Genomic DNA, 18,360 nt, shown 5'->3' with positions numbered 1-18,360 from the left:
CTGTCGTTGACTTACCCTCCTGAGACCCACCCAACCCCCACTACCATCACACGTGTGCGCGCACGCACGCAAGCACGCATGCAAACACACACACACAGAAACACACACACACCCATGCTTCCTTCTGCTCTAATACACCCTGGCCCCCCCCGGGATTGGGTCCTGTCTGAGGAGGGCAACTTTTCTTTTGCATGTGTGCATCGTGTGTGTGTGTGTGTTTGTGTGTAAGGTGCTACCTTGAGTGGGGTCGTGGCTCTCCCAGAACACCTTGAGTAGCTCCTCCAGACTGATGTCCTCGGGGGAGAAGACCACCCTCACCACCTCAGCGTGTCCTGTCAAACCTGGGGACAAACCAGATGGTTGTGTTCATTAGGCACAAAAGGTGCAATTTATTTTCCTGTTTGCAAAATGTTTTTCTACAGTGTGACAAAAGGAATGCAACCCAGGCCATAACAGTGTCGAACACATCATAGTCACATATGGACTCATGCAACTCCATTCCATAGACATTTCCATTAAATTGAATAGAATATTATCGGTGAACACATCTTTTCATCTATCCTACTGTGAGAAGTCTGATTGATCATTTATTTCTGTGATCATTATCATCATCATCTTGTAAAGTGTTTTGCATGCCCCACTTACACATCAAACTATAGCAATTATTTTCTAAAATGTGTTCCTTTTCTCCTTTGAAATCAATTTATTGACACAAACAGCTATTACATAGATATAATGGTCTAGCTGAATGTAGAAATCCTACGGAGTGCGCTTTAAAATATTCACCCACTGCATCACATGTAATATATTAAATTTGCTCATCACCGCTAGTGTTTGGAAGTCTGCCCATTAACGTTGCCTGATTAGAATGTAGCCTCTGTGTGAAGAGGAGCGCACAGTCACATGCACACACAAGCGCGTGAATCCACTTGAGATACATGTTATTGCTAGAGGCGGCGTGGGTGCACAGCAACTGTTTCTGTTTCGAGTCGGAAGTTGCCAAAAGCACACAGGCACCGTGGGGGGCACCTCTCTGGCTGCCTGCAGCTGCCAGGACCCCAACGCTTCAACAAGCCGCCTGGAGGCATCCGGAGAGTGGGTCCTGCTCAGGGTCAGCTGTTACACACATACACGCACATATACAAACACATATACACAACACACTCAGCTGGTGCAGTAAGACTCACATCCACATATGCAGACACAAAGCAATAAGCAAGCTGAGGGTCATATATAGCGTTGCAAAGGGTCGGAAACTTTTCGGTAAATTTCCAGATTTTTTTAATGGGAATATAAACCTTGGAATTTTGGGAATTTTGCTTAAATTCATTTAAAAAAAAGTTAGCTTATAACAGTGAACCTTTTTTGTGGGATACACATAAGGGAATTCTAGCTCTTGTGGCATATTTTGGTAAAACTATCCCCAATCCAATGGAATTGCAACCCTCTGCATGCACAGTGCATTCTTTCATCACATGTACAGCTGATTCTCAAGATCTTGGACATGAGATGTTATTGAGCCCACACTACTACACTGTCTGAGCCTAGGACTACATACTTTCTGGTAAGATGTGATTACAATACTGGGTGGTATATTTGATATGACATACATGAGTTGTTGTTAACTAGTAAATAGTAGCCTACAGCAAAGTGTGTTTAAATCTTGTGTAATAATTTCTGCTAGTTAGTTTCTACCATGTGGGTTTTAGCTTGCTCGAGCCTGCTAACTGAGGAGTGTTAATTCACCTGTTTCCATACACATACATAAAAATATTTAACTTACAAAGGAGTTGCTTAATCTAACTGCTTAACTATTTATCTGTACACTGAATTGTATTTGGGTTTTTTTACTCATTTTTTTCTAATCTTTAAAGGAAAATGTCATGGGCACTATCTGATGTGTCGAGACATTTCACTGCAGTTAATGTAGAAGGAAAAGCTGTGTACATTTGCAAATACTGTGCCAAATCATATGTGAAGAATGCAACAAAGATGCAGAATCATCTGGCCAAGTCCATAAAGTTCCCTCAGCGCTCACAACAAGCAACCTCTGACAAAAGTCCCTCTACTTCTATTCGAGGTGAAAATGATGAATAAGACACCTTATCGATGGCGACAGCTCATAGTCCTCCTGGAATCATATGTTTTTTTGACTCAATGGAGGAACGTAGTCAGAGAAATGCTGATGAATGTCTTGCTTGAACTGCGTACGCAACTGGTTCACCTCTGATGCTCACAGGCAATGTGTATTGGGAGAGATTTCTGAATGTTCTTCGCCCAGCATTCACCCCTCCAACCAGACATGCTTTATCTACTCATTTGCTGGATGCAGAGTTCAACAGAGTTCAAGTGAAGGTCTAGCAAATCATAGAGAAAACAGACTGTATTGCAATCATCAATGACCTTGGACCACAGAAGGTATTTGCACTGGTGACAGACAATGCTGCGAACATGAAGGCTGCTTGGTCTCAAGTGGAAGAGTCCTACCCTCACATCACACCCATTGGCTGTGCTGCTCATGCATTGAATCTGCTCATTCAGGGACATCATGACACTGAAAACAATGGCTACACTCTACAAGAGAGCCAAGGAAATGGTTAGGTATGTGAAGGGTCATCGAGTTATAGCAACAATCCACCTCACCAGGCAAAGTGAGAAGAATAAGACCACCACATTGAAGCTTCCCAGCAACACCCCCGTACATTGAAACACTGACCCCGCTATTGTTATTCACTGCTGTTCTTTAATTAGTTATTTTTCTTATCTTTGACCTTGTTCTTCATTTTGTATTTCCTTAAAACTGCATTGTTGGCTAAGGGCTTGAAAGTAAGCATTTCACTGTTGTGTTCGGCGCATGTGACAAATCAAATTGGATTTGATTTGGTCATCACGTTTGCCAGTCTCCTGGAGGGGAAGGAGTCTCTCCAAGAAATGGCCATATCACAGTCTGCCGATATGGACAGCCCCATTAAGAGGATCCTCCTGGATGATGTATTTTGGGAGAGAGTGGTAAGCAGCCTGAAACTCCTGAAACCTACAGCAGTAGCCATTGCACGGATTGAGAGAGACGATCAATGCGGTCCTGTCTGATGTTCAGACTCTGCTTGCAGATGAAAGAGAAGGAATCCGTACTGCCCTGCCCATGTCACTGTTGCTCCAAGCAGAGGAAACTGCAGTTCTGAAATAAATACATCAAAAAGCGTGAAGACTTCTGCCTGAAGCCCATACACGCCGCAGCGTAATGTTGGACCCCAAGTATGCTGACAAGAGCATCCTGTCTGGTGCAGAGATCAACAAGGCCTATGGTGTCATCACTACCGTGTCTCGCCACCTAGGCCTGGATGAGGGCAAGGTTCTTGGCAGTCTGTTAAAGTACCCTTCCAAGCAAGGGCTTTGGGATGGAGATGCAATATGGCAGTCGTGCCAACATATCTCATCAGCCACCTGGTGGAAGGGACTTTGTGGATCTGAGGCTCTTTCCCCTGTTGCCTCCATCATCCTCCAAGTCCCACCAACATCAGCCACCTCAGAGCGCAATTGGTCCTTGTTTGGGAACACACACACCAAAGCACGCAACAGGCTGACCATTACAAGGGTTGAAAAATTGGTGACAACGAGCCATCCTCAACACGGTTGGAAAGTGACCGTGAAGATGAGGCCTCAGAGTCTGATGTTCAAGAGGAGGACATTGAGGAGGTCCAGGGAGAAGACATGGAAGCCTGAGAGGAAGACAATCAAAGCTTTAGTTTCTAGACTAAAATTTTACAGATGTATGTTGAAAATGTTTTTGGGAGATGCAATGGATCATTCAATAGTCCCTTTCTTTTGTTGTTCAGTGAAATCATCCCATGTGAAGAGTGAACTCATTTAATTAAAGTTAAATTCATAACTAAATTGTTTTTTTTCTATTGGAAGGACTTAATCGTTTGCAATTATGTCTACTTATGATAAGATAAAAGGTTTATGTCTACATATGATATGGTAAATATATCCAATGCAAAAAAACATCTACATTTGAATGGTATTAATATTAATTTGCATATATTTCCGTTAATTCCCACGGAAAATTTCCACCTCTGAATATTCCCCAAAATGTGCAACCCTAGTCATATACATGGAAAATAAATAAATAAATCCGGTATGATCTATGAATCACACACACTTTAACACACACACACACACACACACAGAATCAAGTATGCAGAAGGAAAACAGAAAGAATGCACAGACACACACACACACACGGCTGCATGCATACACACACACAGGAGATACAGGTGTGACTCACACACAGGAGGGACCCGGTAAAACTGACATACACATCAATCACGCAGTCCCAGCTGTCAGTCCCTCTCTCCCTCTCTCTTAGACACGGCCTGATTCTAACACACCCACACACACTGGACTGTAGTGGACTGGACCCCTGTCTCTGTCTCTCTTCCCCCTCCCGTGACTCAGTGGACAGCTCCTCTCCTCCTTTCTGTCTCCAGAGCAGCGTTTGGATCCGTCACACCCAGTGAAGCGATGCTCGTTCCTCCGCTGTGCCCAACTCTCCTCTCTCTATCTTTTTTTTCTCTCCCTTTTTTCCCCCCAGCTTTTTTCGGGGCTGCCAGCAAGAGGGAGCTCGCACCCCCCCAAAGGGTTTCCACTCAGAAGGTCCGCCAGCCAAGCCAGAAGCGCCCCTCTCGCCGCCCGCCCGCTCACCCCCCTGCCCGCTCGCCTCCCTGCTCACCCGTGCTCATGCTTGCATTCCAATGCCTTGAGCGGCGGGGGGCGCCCAAAGTTACTGTGGAAGCTCCGCAGTCGAAAACACTCTCAATGTGTTTGGAATCGTTTCACCTCTTTCATTTATAAAACAGGGACATTGCACCCTTTGGTATTGTTCACATTGAATCTTCAAATGCACCAATGAACTGCTCTACGAAGTGTTATGCTAACCAAAACAATAAGTACTCTCCTAAAAAGGTGACATGCAGTATCATATGTAAGGTTTTTTAGTTTGAGCGACTTTTCGAACATGGCCACAATGGCTATCATGGCCAAATATGAATCAGTATCAATCAATAATGATGAATCTATTTGAATGAATTCATCCTCCCAGAGGCTGTCCCTTCACAGTGCCAAGCAGCCCAAGGATGGAGTCTGAAATCCATTGTGTTACGCTTTTCATCCCAACCCTCCTTCTCTTTCTTCCATTGCAGGTTTAAGATGTCTGTCTGTCCCCCATTTTGCCGGTTGACATTTGAGTAATTTAGCAGACAACTCTTATCCGGAGCAACTTACAGTACTGAGTGCGTACTTTTTCACAACTTTTTTCCCGTACTGGTGCCCCGCAGGAATCGCCCTCCCAACCGTAGGCGTTGCAAGCGCTATGCTCTACCAACTGAGCTACACGGGTGTGAGTGGGACGACATAAGTCTCGGACTGCGTGGAATCCTGGATCTACAAATCACTGTGCATCCCCAAACAACTTCTCATTATGTGATCGAGATCGGAGATTCTGTGCCTCGCCTTGCTCAAACCGATCCCCTCAAATAAAACGCCGATTGTCTACTGAGGAGTGAACATTGTCCCCTGTCTAAATACTTCAAAACCACCCTTCCACCCTTGAACTAACCACTGACCTAAACACATTTGTATAGGTGTAAGCAACGTATCCATCACATAGCATTCAACAATCCAGCTATATCAGATCAAGGACGTCTTCAATCAAGGGTAGAAGGATTGGTATTGGAAGAGGGCAATTGCCTTGGGCTGAGCTGCAGGGTTGAGTTACAGTATGAGTAGAGAGAGGAGTAGTGGTGGAGTGCATTAGCAGTGTATGGCAGCGGAGGCGAAGGTGGCACAGGAGCCAGTGTGAAGCAAAACGCCGCAGTACAGAATCCAATCCCTCCAAGTAGGTCACAAGTGGAGGGGGGGGGGGAGCAGAGATGAAAGAGAAGCATAGCGAAAGAGAGGGAGGATCAGAGAGCTTTACTGTAGAACGCCTCTCTCTCTCTCTCTCTCTCTCTCTCTGACTCGGACTGATCCTTCTGAGGAGTAGGGTGGCACTACCCACTCTAACTATCCTATGCAGGGATACTGGACAGGTATTATCTTGAAATTGGTGATAACGCTGGTATTATCAGGGCGGAGGACTGTCAAAGGAGGGGATGCCATGCCACTCTGCGTGGCCCACAAAAAGTGGTTTAGGTATATTTTTGGACATGTCATTGTCCATGCTAGCCATGGGAAAAGCATAGAATTGTGAAATGCGTGTGTGTGTGTGTTCATGACCAAAATGTGGACACCTGCTCGTCGAATATCTCATTCCAAAATCATGGGCATTAATATGGAGTTGGTCCCCTCCCTTTGCTGCTATAACAGCCTCTACTCTTCTGGGAAGGCTTTCCACTAGATGTTGGAACATTGCTGCGGTGACCTGCTTCCATTCAGCTACAAGAGCATTAGTGAGGTCGGGTACTGATGTTGGGCGATTAGACCTGGCTCGCAGTCGGTGTTCCAATTCATCCCAAAGTGTTAAGATTTCTCTTCACTGGAACTAAGGGGCCTAGCACGAACCATGACAAAACAGCCCCAGACCATTATTCCTCCTCCACCAAACTTTACAGTTGGCACTATGCATTGGGGCAGGTAGCGTTCTCCTGGCATCCGCCAAAACCCAGATTTGCCCTTTCGGACTGCCTCGTGGTGAAGCGCAATTTATCACTCTAGAGAACGCATTTCCACTGCTCCAGAGTCCAATGTTGTATGCGGCTGCTCGGCCATGGAAACCCATTTCATGAAGTTCCAGACAAACAGTTATTGTGTTGACGTTGCTTCCAGAGGCAGTTTGGAACTCGTATGTTGCAACCGAGGAGAGACTATTTTTTACACGCTACGTGCTTCAGCGGTCCCATTCTTTGAGCTTGTGTGGCCTACCACTTCACGGCTGAGATGTTGTTGCTCTTACAGTTGACCGGGGCAGCTCTAGCAGCTCTAGCAGGGCAGAAATTTGACGAACTGACTCGTTGGAACGGTGACATCCTATAACGGTCCCACATTGAAAGTCACTGAGCTCTTCAGTAAGGCCATTCTACTGCCATTGTTTGTCTATGGAGATTGCATGGCTGCGTGCTCGATTTGATACACATGTCAGCAACGGGTGTGCTGAAATAGCCGAATCCACCAATTTAAAGGTGGACATACTTTTGTCCACATACACTGCATATACAAAAGTATGTTCTGCCCAGATACTCAGGTGTTGCACAGACGTACATAAGCAAACACTGCAGACATATACACATACACGCTAACAAAGACATGGCGTACATAAGTGATGCGCAGGTTTGACTTTATTTCGCTTTAGTGCGTAAGCCTTGGCTTTAAGGCTTAACTGTACGCGCGCCAAACACATGCCAATTGCCAAATGCTTTTGCGAACTCGGGCAGAAAAAGTTCATGCTGATCCACTCAGGCAAAAAGGATCATGTCTGAGTGGAATTCAACAAGAGAAAAGCTGCATAATGGAGATTTGAAAATAAAGAGAAGGGAGGGCCAGAACAGTGGCCTAATGTTTGGGAAATATGTTGTGCGTGATGATTGTGAAGCGCTATGCAAATTCGACAGTCACAAAACAATACGGAACGTCAAGGGAACGGCACTGCTCAGATGGGTTAAATAGTAACTGAAATCTGGACACTGACTATAGGTCTATAACCGCTCACATAGCCTTAATATTAACTCCTGCAGAATTAAGCAGTTCTTGCAGTAAAATAATTCAACAAATGTACATTTTGACCCTGGAACAGGATTGAAGAGTGTTCCAGTGTTGGAACTTGTAAACAAGGCTGCACAGGATTTCTGGTAATGCGACTCCGCTTTAGGTATAATGCCAGGAGCCGCTTGTGGATATGACAGCTCTAACGCAGTTCCACCTACAACACCGCCAAAACAGCCGCTATACGGATGTTGTCTAAAGCGGATCTGATTGAATAGAGTCCCAAGTAATGACAGAAGAGAAACTGCATGTATCTAATTATTATAGACAAGTTGAATACCAAATAATCATTCCGGCATCTCTGACTGTGGAGCACATTTTCTATATTTGTGGGTTAGGGGGTCGGGTGTGGGCCTCAGATTCTCACTTTATCACCTGTAGTCAGGTGGTTGCAGACGGGTGAACAAACAGCTGACCCGTGATTCACTAGTGTACATAGACGTGTTTTTGTGTGAGGAGGGTGGGGTTTGTGTATGTGTGTGTGTGTGTGTGTGTAGTTACCTGAGCACACTTCCTGGTAGTTGGGGTTGGGTGTGTGTCCCCCTGAATAGCCCACATGGGTAGAGAACACCCCCGATTTCTGCCAGAAGCGCTTTTCAGGCCCCCAGAAACAGCCCATACCTGGCCCAGAGAGAGACATACTTAAGACATGTTCTAAGGTCAGTTTGACATAGTTTTACCTCATAGACTCCAGCCACCCTAGTCATAGACTGTTCTCTCCATTACCGCACCACAAGCGGTACCGTAGTGCCAAGTCTCGGTCCAAGAGGCTTCTAAACAGCTTCTACCCACAAACCATAAGACCCCTGAACATCTAATCAAATGGCTACCCAGACTACTTGCATTGCCCCCCCCGCCCTTCTTTTATGCTGCTGCTACTCTCTGTTATTATCTATGCATAGTCACTTTAATAACTCTACCTACATGTACATATTACCTCAATTACCTCGACTAACCGATGCCCCCGCTCATTGACTCTGTAATGGTACCCCCTGTATATAGCCCCGCTATTGTTATTTTACTGCTGCTCTTTAATTATTTGTTACTTTTATTTCTTATTTATGGCGGTATTTTCCTTAACTGCTTTGTTGGTTAAGGGCTTGTATAAGTAAGCATGTCACTGTAAGGTCTACTACACCCGTTGTATTCGGCGCATGTGACAAATGTTATTTGATTTGATTTTGTCAAGTTTAGAATTTGGGGAGGGTAAGCTGATCCTCGATGATCAAAAACACATCCTCTATCAATACTACTGTGTTCCTCCATATAACACTACTACTATAGTATACTAATAACTCTGCTACTATCGTTCATAAGACTGCAATATGACCACAGCTAACGAGAACCAATGAAAAGTGAAAGCGGTCATCGGTGCTAGCGGTCATTTGAAAGAGATTGAGGCTTACCAAACATGATGGTCTCCATGCCCTCTGGAAACGGCTCCACTGTGGGGTTGCCATTGACAGCATGCTTCTCTATGGGGGGAGGGGGAGAGAGAAAGAGAGAGAGAGAGGAGAGAGAGAAATGACAGTCAGTATCTTTGTGTATAAAATGCTTTGTGCAATTCAAATGAAAATGGTGACGACCGACGATGACGGATTAATATGAGACAATCAACATCACAGCATCAGAACCCTGACCAGTGAGTGGCGACATCAACATGCCATTGTGAGAGTATGTATGTTTCCTATCTGTGCCATGCTGCTTAACAGTAGTGGATGGAGGTCAGGAGGACAGAGGTCACCACAGCGGAGCAGGGTAAAGAGGCACTCATCAGGCGATGTCCCAGTATAATCTCCCCTCCCCTCGTCCTCCTCCTCTCCTCTCCCCAGGTAAACTAAAACCGTGGCATGCTGCATGGGTCGGATTAATGACTGCTTTGGCAAGCTGGCCTGTTCTTGCTAAGCGGGATCAGAGCCGGGTGGCTCTAGAGTTGGAAGACACTAAGAAGATTAAATGGTTCTGACCCCCACTTCTAACCCTACCCTAGGGCTGGGCGATATATTGATGCACAGAACGGTTTTGGTTTTTACTTTACCTTCTATAACGGTATTTGAATGTTTTGATTGTTAAATGTGATACGCCGTGTGTAACGTCCATTTTTATTGTTTACTCCGCTACTTCGAGTCATTCCTTCTCCGCTCGCTCTCTCGCCATGCCGCTTTCCACACAGACCTCGTCCCACCTCCTGTCACTCAAGGAGCGCATTGGATGTTCCTCAACCACGAAACACTTGCGTTCAGTCTGCATGGTCAATGCAGCACATGCAACAATGTTGACGACAATGACGCCGTTTTCACTTTGCTTCTTAATATAAATCTACTACCAGCATTCTATAATATCACTATTAGCTTGTGCTTCTTACATCTGCAAACAGCTAGTTTGCCTTTTCATTGCAAGTTGTTCCTAAATCTTGGTGGACGCTAATGCTAATCGCTAGCGGGCTAATAAATGTACTGGGTAAGAGCAAGAGTAATTAGCTATACAGCCTGATAATACCAGTGATGGTGTAGACCTACATCAGCATGTTGTTTGGGCAACAGTGTCTTCTAAATTAAAGAGGTAAACGCAAAGTAAGAATATGTTAGCTACATGAAGTAGCTAAGAGAAAACATTCAATGTAGCCAAGGATGATTTATTTTCATGTCAAACAACACTTTATTAAACGTGCCCACTAGTATATTCTAACTATGTAATTAGAATATACATAATATTCCCATGAATACAACAGCTAACTAAAGTGTTTTGCTCCAAATCGCAAGTCAAATTGCAACATTTGGTTAAAAATAAGGACCAGATTACTTGCCAATATCATGCAGACCTACGTGGCAGTGTGGAGATGATCTCAAATGCAAATGAAAATGCTGACGTTTTGGGGGTTTGAAGTTGAACAGTATAAAACAATCAGAATGGAGAAACACCCATTGAAATCACTTAGAATGTATGTGTTGCCACCTTAGGGTCACGCACTACATATAACACAAATTTAGAACTTGTATTATTAAAAAAACATCAAATAACGTCACTTGTTTTTTTAAATAGCGTGAGATAATATTTTGTCCATATCGCCCAGTCCGACCCCACCCTCCCCTACCTCAAACCAACCAGCAGCCATTTCTGTCACGGGGGTCAAAACGTGGAAAGATGCATTCGCTTTGTATGACCCTGGTGGCATGGTGTAAATGGCTGTTGTGCCAAACTGTGCCCCTTGTTATTGAACAGAACCTGAAAAACAAATGATATGCTACATATACGGAAGTGGTTGCGGGAGCGGTGCATCGATGCCAACTGTGCCGATATGGATGGAATAAATGGAATGGAAATAAAGTGCAAAGTATAAAACTGAAAGACTAACCAGCACACAGATTAATGCTAACATGACTGAGGTGACTTCGTCTGTAAATCTCTAACCGAGCCAGGCTGGTTTACACTCCACAGACTCATTTTAGTTATAAACGGCTGTGAATGTGTGCGCACAAATGCTCACACACACACCAGAGTGTAAAAGGGGGCGTTTGCTTTTGGTCAGTGTTATATCTGGGTGAATTTCAGATCATGTTTGACATTAACCTGAATAGTGAAGATTTCCAATCGCCAGGTGCCACCCGCTTGTGTGTGTGGTTGTTTTAATATGCTCAATGTTATCTATACAGTGGACTGCTGTCACTGTCAGTTAGGGAAACATCGGATAATAGAAATGATGGACATAATTGTGATCCTAAAGCCACACACAATGGATAGCTTGGGTTGTAATTTTAGACTTCTGATGAAATGACTAGCGACCTAAAGGCATACAGTGCCTTCGGAAAGTATTCAGACCCCCTGACGTTTTGTTACGTTACAGCCTCATGTCCCTCATCAAGCTACACACAATATCCCATAATGACAAAGCAAAAACAGGTCTTTAGAATTTTTTGCTAATTTATATAAAACATTTTTTTAAAAACAGATCACATTTACATAAGTATTCAGACCCTTCACTCAGTACTTTGTTGAAGCACTTTTGGCAGCGATTACAGCATCAAGTCATCTTGGGGATGACGCTACAAGCTTGGCACACCTGCTTCTTCCATTCTTCTCAGCAGATCCTCTCAAGCTCTGTCGGGTTGGATGGGGAGCGTCGCTACACAGCTATTAACAGGTCTCTCCAGAGATGTTCGATCGGGTTCAAGTCCTGGTTCTGGCTGGGCCACTCAAGGACATTCAGAGGCTTGTCCTGAAGCCACTCCTGCGTTGTCTTGACTGTGTGCTTAGGGTTGTTGTCCTGTTGGAAGGTGAATCTTTGCCCCAGTCTGAGGTCCTGAGTGCTCTGGAGCAGGTTTTAATCAAGGATCTCTCTGTACTTTGCTCTGTTCATCTTTGCCTCAATCCTAACTAGTCTCCCAGACCCTGCAGGTGAAAAACATCCCCACAGCATGACTCTGCCACCACCATGCTTCACAGTAGGGATGGTGCCAGGTTTCCTCCAGATGTGACGCTTGGCATTCTGGCCAAAGAGTTCAATCTTGGTTTCATCAGACCAGAGAATCTTGTTTCTCATGGTCTGAGAGTCCTTTAGGTGCCTCTTGTTAAACTCCAAGCAGGCTGTCATGTGCCTTTTAATGAGGAGTGGCTTCTGTCTGGCCACTCTACCATGATTGGTGGAGTGATGTTGAGATGGTTGTCCTTCTGGAAAGTTTTCCCATCTCCACAGAGGAACACTGGAGCTCTGCCAGAGTAACCATCGGGTTCTTGGTCACCTCCCTGACCAAGGCCCTTCTCCCCCGATTGCTCAGTTTGGCCGGGCAGCCAGCTCTAGGAAGAGCCTTGATGGTGCCAAATGTTTTCCTTTTAAGAATTGAGGCCACTGTGTTCGTGAGTACCTTCAGTGCTGCAGACATTTTTTGGTACCCTTCGCCAGATATGTTCCTCGACACAATCCTGTCTCGGAGTTCTACAGACAATTCCTTTGACCTCATGGCTTGGGTTTTGCTCTGACATGCACTGCCAACTGTGGGACCTTATATAGACAGGTGTGTGCCTTTCCAAATCATATCCAATCAATTGAATTTACCATAGGTGGACTCCAATCAAGTTGTAGAAACATCTCGAGGATGATAAATGGAAACAGGATGCACCTGAGCTCAATTTCCAGTCTCATAGCAAAGAGTCTGAATACTTATGTAACTAAGTATTTCTCTTTTACATTTTTTTATAAATGTGAAAATATTTCAAAAAACCTGTTTTTCACTTGTTCATTATGGGGTATTGTGTGTAGATTGCAGAGTATTAGGTTTTATTTAATCAATTTTAGAATAAGGCTGTAACGTAACAAAATGTGGGCAAAAAATCAAGGGGTGTGAATACTTTCCTAATGCACTGTATGTAATAGGGTCCATACAAATAGATGTTATATAGCATTTCAGCTTGAGATCAAGTAAATACCCACAATATGAAATGCATTGACTTGTGTGGAGAAGAAAGTAGATAAATACGATAACTTGGCCAACACAGAGTTCTTTAGAAAATAGAAAAGCCAACATTGTGACAAATCAATGTAAACCCTGAACCCCAGAGTAGCCTCACTCTACCCACCCCTGAACAGCCATCTTGAATGACGGGGCGCCAGTGGAAAGTCTCTAAGATCATACGTCTGCAGACAGTTTCTCCTGACGAAAAACAACCTTGATCAGGAAAAACTCCTGATCCTAATGTTGGGATAGATCGCTTCAAGCAGACACTCGTCTTACTGCGCTCCCCGTGTCAGGTTACATCTTGAGCCAGTAGGTAGACTGGCCTTGCCTTCCTATTCATGGGCACACTCATACCCCTACCACCCACCACCCTCTCACAAGAAGACAGGATCAGGCAAACGGCAGTATCGCAGTATTGCAAGAAGGCAATGAGTGGAGAAATAAGTGGAGAGAGGACAGAAAAGCAAGAGTGGGAGGAGTAGGAGAAGAAGAAGGAGGAGTGTAGGATGCCAAATGCGTAAAAAAGAGAAAAGAAAATCGCCAGGGAGAAGCAACAGATGACCGTGGCAGAGGGATGGACGGCGAGATTCTTTTGGCTTCCGGGACCGCCATGCCTTTGGGCAGCAAATGAACGCAATGGCACGGGCGCCAGGTCCAAAAAGTGAACGGGGGTCGAAAAAACAAACAAACAAGGAATTAAATATGTAAAAACAGAGAAGGCCAAGAACACGCTGACATGTAGCGGTCGTCAACAGAATCTAGCTCAGCGCCAAAATCGCTCTCTCTCTCTCTCTCTATTCTCTCGTTCTCCCTCTCTCTCTCTCTGTGTTCCTGCCATTCTCCTGCCTTCTCTCTCTTCACACCCCCTCCTCTCCTCCCACCATGTTCTATCTATCATCAGCCTCTCTCTCCCTTACACACACACACACACACACAAAAGCCACATCTCCTTGGAGCACACACACCAACCTCTGCTGTGGGTATTTCTCCCATGGAGCCCTGGCAGAGGTCCAGATGATTTCAGGATGACTCTTTTCACTGAGCCCAGTCCCCCCGCCATTGCCAGCGGGCGCCTTTGCCAACAACACCCTACCTTACAAATAGCACCGAGGAGGCAAAATAACTGGTTGAATATGCCAGCAATGGAGAAGAGGGAGAGAAAGGGAATAAGGGAGGGTGGTGGTGAGCTTACAAAAGGATACAACGTGTGAAAAATACTTTTGGTGTGACTTGGATAAAATATGGGCGTTTCCTTTGTCCTTTGTTTTTGGAGGAAATTGAAAAGCGCCTACAGTCAAACCGTAAAGCAGTAGTAATCAGTAATTAGACAGCATTTGTTGGCTTATTTGGTTTTTAATTGTGGCGGTAGAAATAAAACTCCGCAAACCATCGGCTACCACGTTCGGTCAAAACTTGCTTTAGCCAGCCTCTCCACCGGTCATGGTAGGGCTAACTTCGCTCTTTTGCTACCAGATAGTATGTCCAGTTCCGTCACCGAACTGGAGTTTTCCTTTGTTAGCCTTTCGTGCCACTGTAACATTCCTGCGTTTTTCGTCCGCGGAAACAGATTCCTGCCGCACACGTAAATATGAGAGAATCCAGGTTTCCGGGAATCGGGGATTCCATGCCAATGCTGTGATGTAGAGGTTGCATTCCAGGCTTTTAACTTCTCCCAAGTGGCATTGTCCCTCTCTTTCTCTCTCTCTCTGTCCCCTCACACAGGCTGGCAGACAGTCCGGCACGAGGCGAAGGTTGGCGCTTTCTACTGGTGCCAACTACGCTCTGCTGCACCGCAAAGCATCATGGGCTGATAAGTTGGGATGAGGCGAAGCGAGGCATTGTGGGGAGAGGTAGGTGGGATGGAGCAATATGGTGGTGGTGATGGTGGTCTGTAGTTGTATAGCTATTGGAAAGAAGAGGTGAGTGAGCCTTGAGCTCTTCTGAGTGAGAAAAAAATACATGACAAACAAAATGGTTTTTCATTTGGAGTGGCTGAAAGTTCAAAACTAAACTTACTATACTATCTTTTTCTGTGAGTAAAAATAGTCATTGGTATATCTACACGGTCAGCATATTTGAAAAAGTTCCAAAAAGCTATTTGCAACGGGCCACTAGTAGTGAAGCATTAAAAGCGACGACTTTCGCTAGTTCAGCCAAAGCGAGACAGTATTAAGTGGGAAAACTGGGGTTGTGGGCACGTTTGTGCTAACGTTTAAACAGTGAGGGAGAAGGGGAGACCACAGACCGTCAGAACATTCATCCCCTGTGCTTCCCATACCACGTGTATCCTAGCAACCATTTCCGGTTGCTATGGAGAGGACTCCCGCCCAATCACCCGATTGATCTTGACTGCTACAGTCAGCAAGATGGAGCTGCTACAGTATGGAATCTGAGGAATTGAGAACTTCAGGAGGTACAGGGAAAGACGGCAGCATGCAACAGAATACTGAAGAAAATACCAAATACACTATAGGCTACAGGGAAAACCAAAGAGCAAACCGTGTTAAGGTAGCCTCTATTCCAAAACAAAAGCATGCGGATTCTTTATCAGTTATGACTCCTTCTCTACAGTAGGCTGTATCCTGACTGTCAGCGGCTACTACGATGATGCCATATCAAACCAAATACAAGCCAACCAGTCATTCCCTCTGCTGTCTGTCATCTGAAGCTAAGCAGGCTTGGGCCTGGTCAGAACCTGGATGGGAGACCATCTGGGATACTGACAAGAGACTGGGTCATATCAGGGATACTGACAAGAGACTGGGTCATATCAGGGATACTGACAAGAGACTGGGTCATATCAGGGATACTGACACCATGTAGGAAACATGACCTGCATTGACAGGACAAATTTTGGTCGATAGCCCACATCAGAGAAATGACATTACAAGTTCCTTTCAGAGAACAACAGCTCCCGAATGGCGCAGCGGGTTTAAGGCACTGCATCCCAGTGCTAGAGGTGTCACTACAGACCCTGGTTCAATTCCAGGCTGTATCACAACCGGCCGTGGGAGTCACAAAGGGCGGCGCACAATTGGCCCAGTGTTGTCCGGGTTAGGGTTTGGCCTGGGGTAGGCTGTCATTGTAAATAAGAATTTGTTCTGAACTGACTTGCCTAGTTAAATAGAAATTGTGGCAACGCACAGTGTGTAGACATTCACATCACTATAGCCTGTGTGCACTTCCTTCCATGAAGGCCTGAGGTTAAAGTCTGACTTAGGATAGTATTGCCACCTTATCTGTCCATCCTAAAGATAGGTGTTTCTGGTTAGTGCCTACAGACAACAAGACCACGATTAGGATATATGCTGAAGATTGAACCATCAACCATGGACAAGTCTTGTGCAGTACATGCAAAGCATCTGCTCTACTGCTGAGCTACAAGCCTGGGCTTATATTCACAAAGGTTCTCAGAGTAGAAGTGCTGATCTAGGATAATTTTCCCCTTTTAAATCCTAATGAATATTATTTCATGGACATGGGGACCTGATCATAGATCAGCGTTCCTAGTCTGAGATGCTTTGTGAAAACGGGCCCTGACACGTTTAGGACCAAGTTGGCCAGGAACAGGGTGTCCTTCTCTCAGTCCCTCTCCCAAACCACCCCAACCCCCCACGGTGACTAGGGGAGGACAGGTTTCCGCCATGCGGTGTCTCCGAGCTGCTCCGACAGACGGCCCGGGAATTTACGACAGGGCGGAGCTTCTCATGCGCATAATGCACAGATGGGCCCCTGGACGCTGCAGTGGGCTGCAGAGCTCCCCAAAATGCTTTGGGTGTGGTGCTCAAGGCCATGCACTAAGCAGCTAGATGGTCAGGGGGAGGGGCGTGGGGGGGTTGACCGGACCTCAAAATCATCCTCTTTGCAATCTCAGGATGGATGATGCATTGCATAATCAATGCCAACAATCTGATATGCCATGTGTGCAGACTTATGTGGTTGGAATCTTGAAATTGGTGATTATGCTTATTACAAAAACATTCTACATAGACATTTATAGACACCATCCAAGCACATACTCTCGTAAGCATTAAACTCACTCAAATGATCTCAAATAAATAGCTCCTAAAGAATTACACCACAGTGGAGGGGAATGTTTGCAAAGGCTACTTTGTCAAAAAAAAATATTTTGTCCATTATGACACAGAGACCAAGTCAAACAACACTTTCAATGATCTGAGGGCAAACTATGTGCCTGATAAAGTGATACGGTAAATAGTTTGGGATAACTTTGAATATGACTGGTGACCATAAGGTGTAGCCTAACACGTCACAACACTAGGCTCAGGACCACCCCTCATTGGTCGTTAAACCCATATGCCTATAGTTGAACCAGAGAGGTGAATAACCATATATTAACATAGAAACGTCATATGACAATCGTCAAAAAACGTGTGCATCGTCATCTGACTTTGCTGTGCCCGGAGGACTTGTAAACAAACATCTTCTGTGGCACGATGTAGTTTTACGAGAGACGTGATTTCATTTACCTGCCACGACCATTTTTTCCTCCCTTCCTTTCAGAGCGCGGTCTTTGGTGGGCATGGCTGTTGTGTCTGCCATGTCTGCGACAGCGAGTGACACAATCAAAAGAAGGCGCCAAGCGAGAAGCAGTTGCGCTTTAGCGGATAATAGTAAACATAGTTCCTTCTGTACTTTGACAGTCTCCATGGCGCTGCGTCGCGCCGCTGTTGCGTTGGGATATGGGAGGAGTAAAACGACAGCGAATGTCCATCAACATGAATATTCAACGTGCGTGCGGGACGTCGTGCACTGAATAATAACTAGGCAGGGGTTAATATGACTTTGGCACAAAAGCCTACAGTGCAGTGTGTGCGTGAAATAAATTAAATTTAAATAAATATCCACATTAAGAACGCCGTTCAGCATGCAAATGAGCTTTTTTTTCACCACCCGCCATCGCTCATTCTGGGGGTTAGTTCAGGGCGGTGCATCTGTTTAAACGCAGCAGAGGGCAAAGACAGACTATATATTTTTCCCCTTTGGTAATTTCCAATCAAGTAATTCATGTGTTTTGAGCAGTGGTAGAAAACGTGGAACAAAATGCAAGGTAATTCAATTAAAATAAAGTTTAGGTCTCTTACTGCTCCGCAGACACAACATTTTCCCGATTTGAATGCTCAACCAT

General features: G+C 45.1%; 1 protein-coding gene across 2 annotated transcripts in view; it reads right to left on the bottom strand.

Annotated features, from left to right (window-relative positions):
• msrab (methionine sulfoxide reductase Ab) overlaps nt 1-17,932 on the bottom strand; it is a 44,313-nt gene extending 26,381 nt beyond the window's left edge. Inside the window, exons 1-4 of one of the 2 annotated variants that reach the window (XM_064954179.1) lie at nt 17,702-17,932; nt 9,165-9,233; nt 8,260-8,379; nt 237-341 (exon numbers count right to left, since the gene is read on the bottom strand). In XM_064954179.1, coding sequence (XP_064810251.1) covers nt 237-341; nt 8,260-8,379; nt 9,165-9,233; nt 17,702-17,882 — 475 coding nt within the window. In that variant the 5' untranslated portion in view covers nt 17,883-17,932. Of the gene's footprint in view, nt 1-236; nt 342-8,259; nt 8,380-9,164; nt 9,234-14,180; nt 14,282-17,701 lie in introns of those variants that run through there. The other variant, XM_064954180.1, reaches the window with a different exon arrangement.
• Between the last annotated feature and the right edge of the window lie 428 nt (nt 17,933-18,360).

Source organism: Oncorhynchus masou, chromosome 32 (genome assembly GCF_036934945.1).
Source record: "Oncorhynchus masou masou isolate Uvic2021 chromosome 32, UVic_Omas_1.1, whole genome shotgun sequence".
NCBI lineage: Eukaryota > Metazoa > Chordata > Actinopteri > Salmoniformes > Salmonidae > Oncorhynchus > Oncorhynchus masou.
This window is presented reverse-complemented; position numbering and strand designations above follow the sequence as displayed.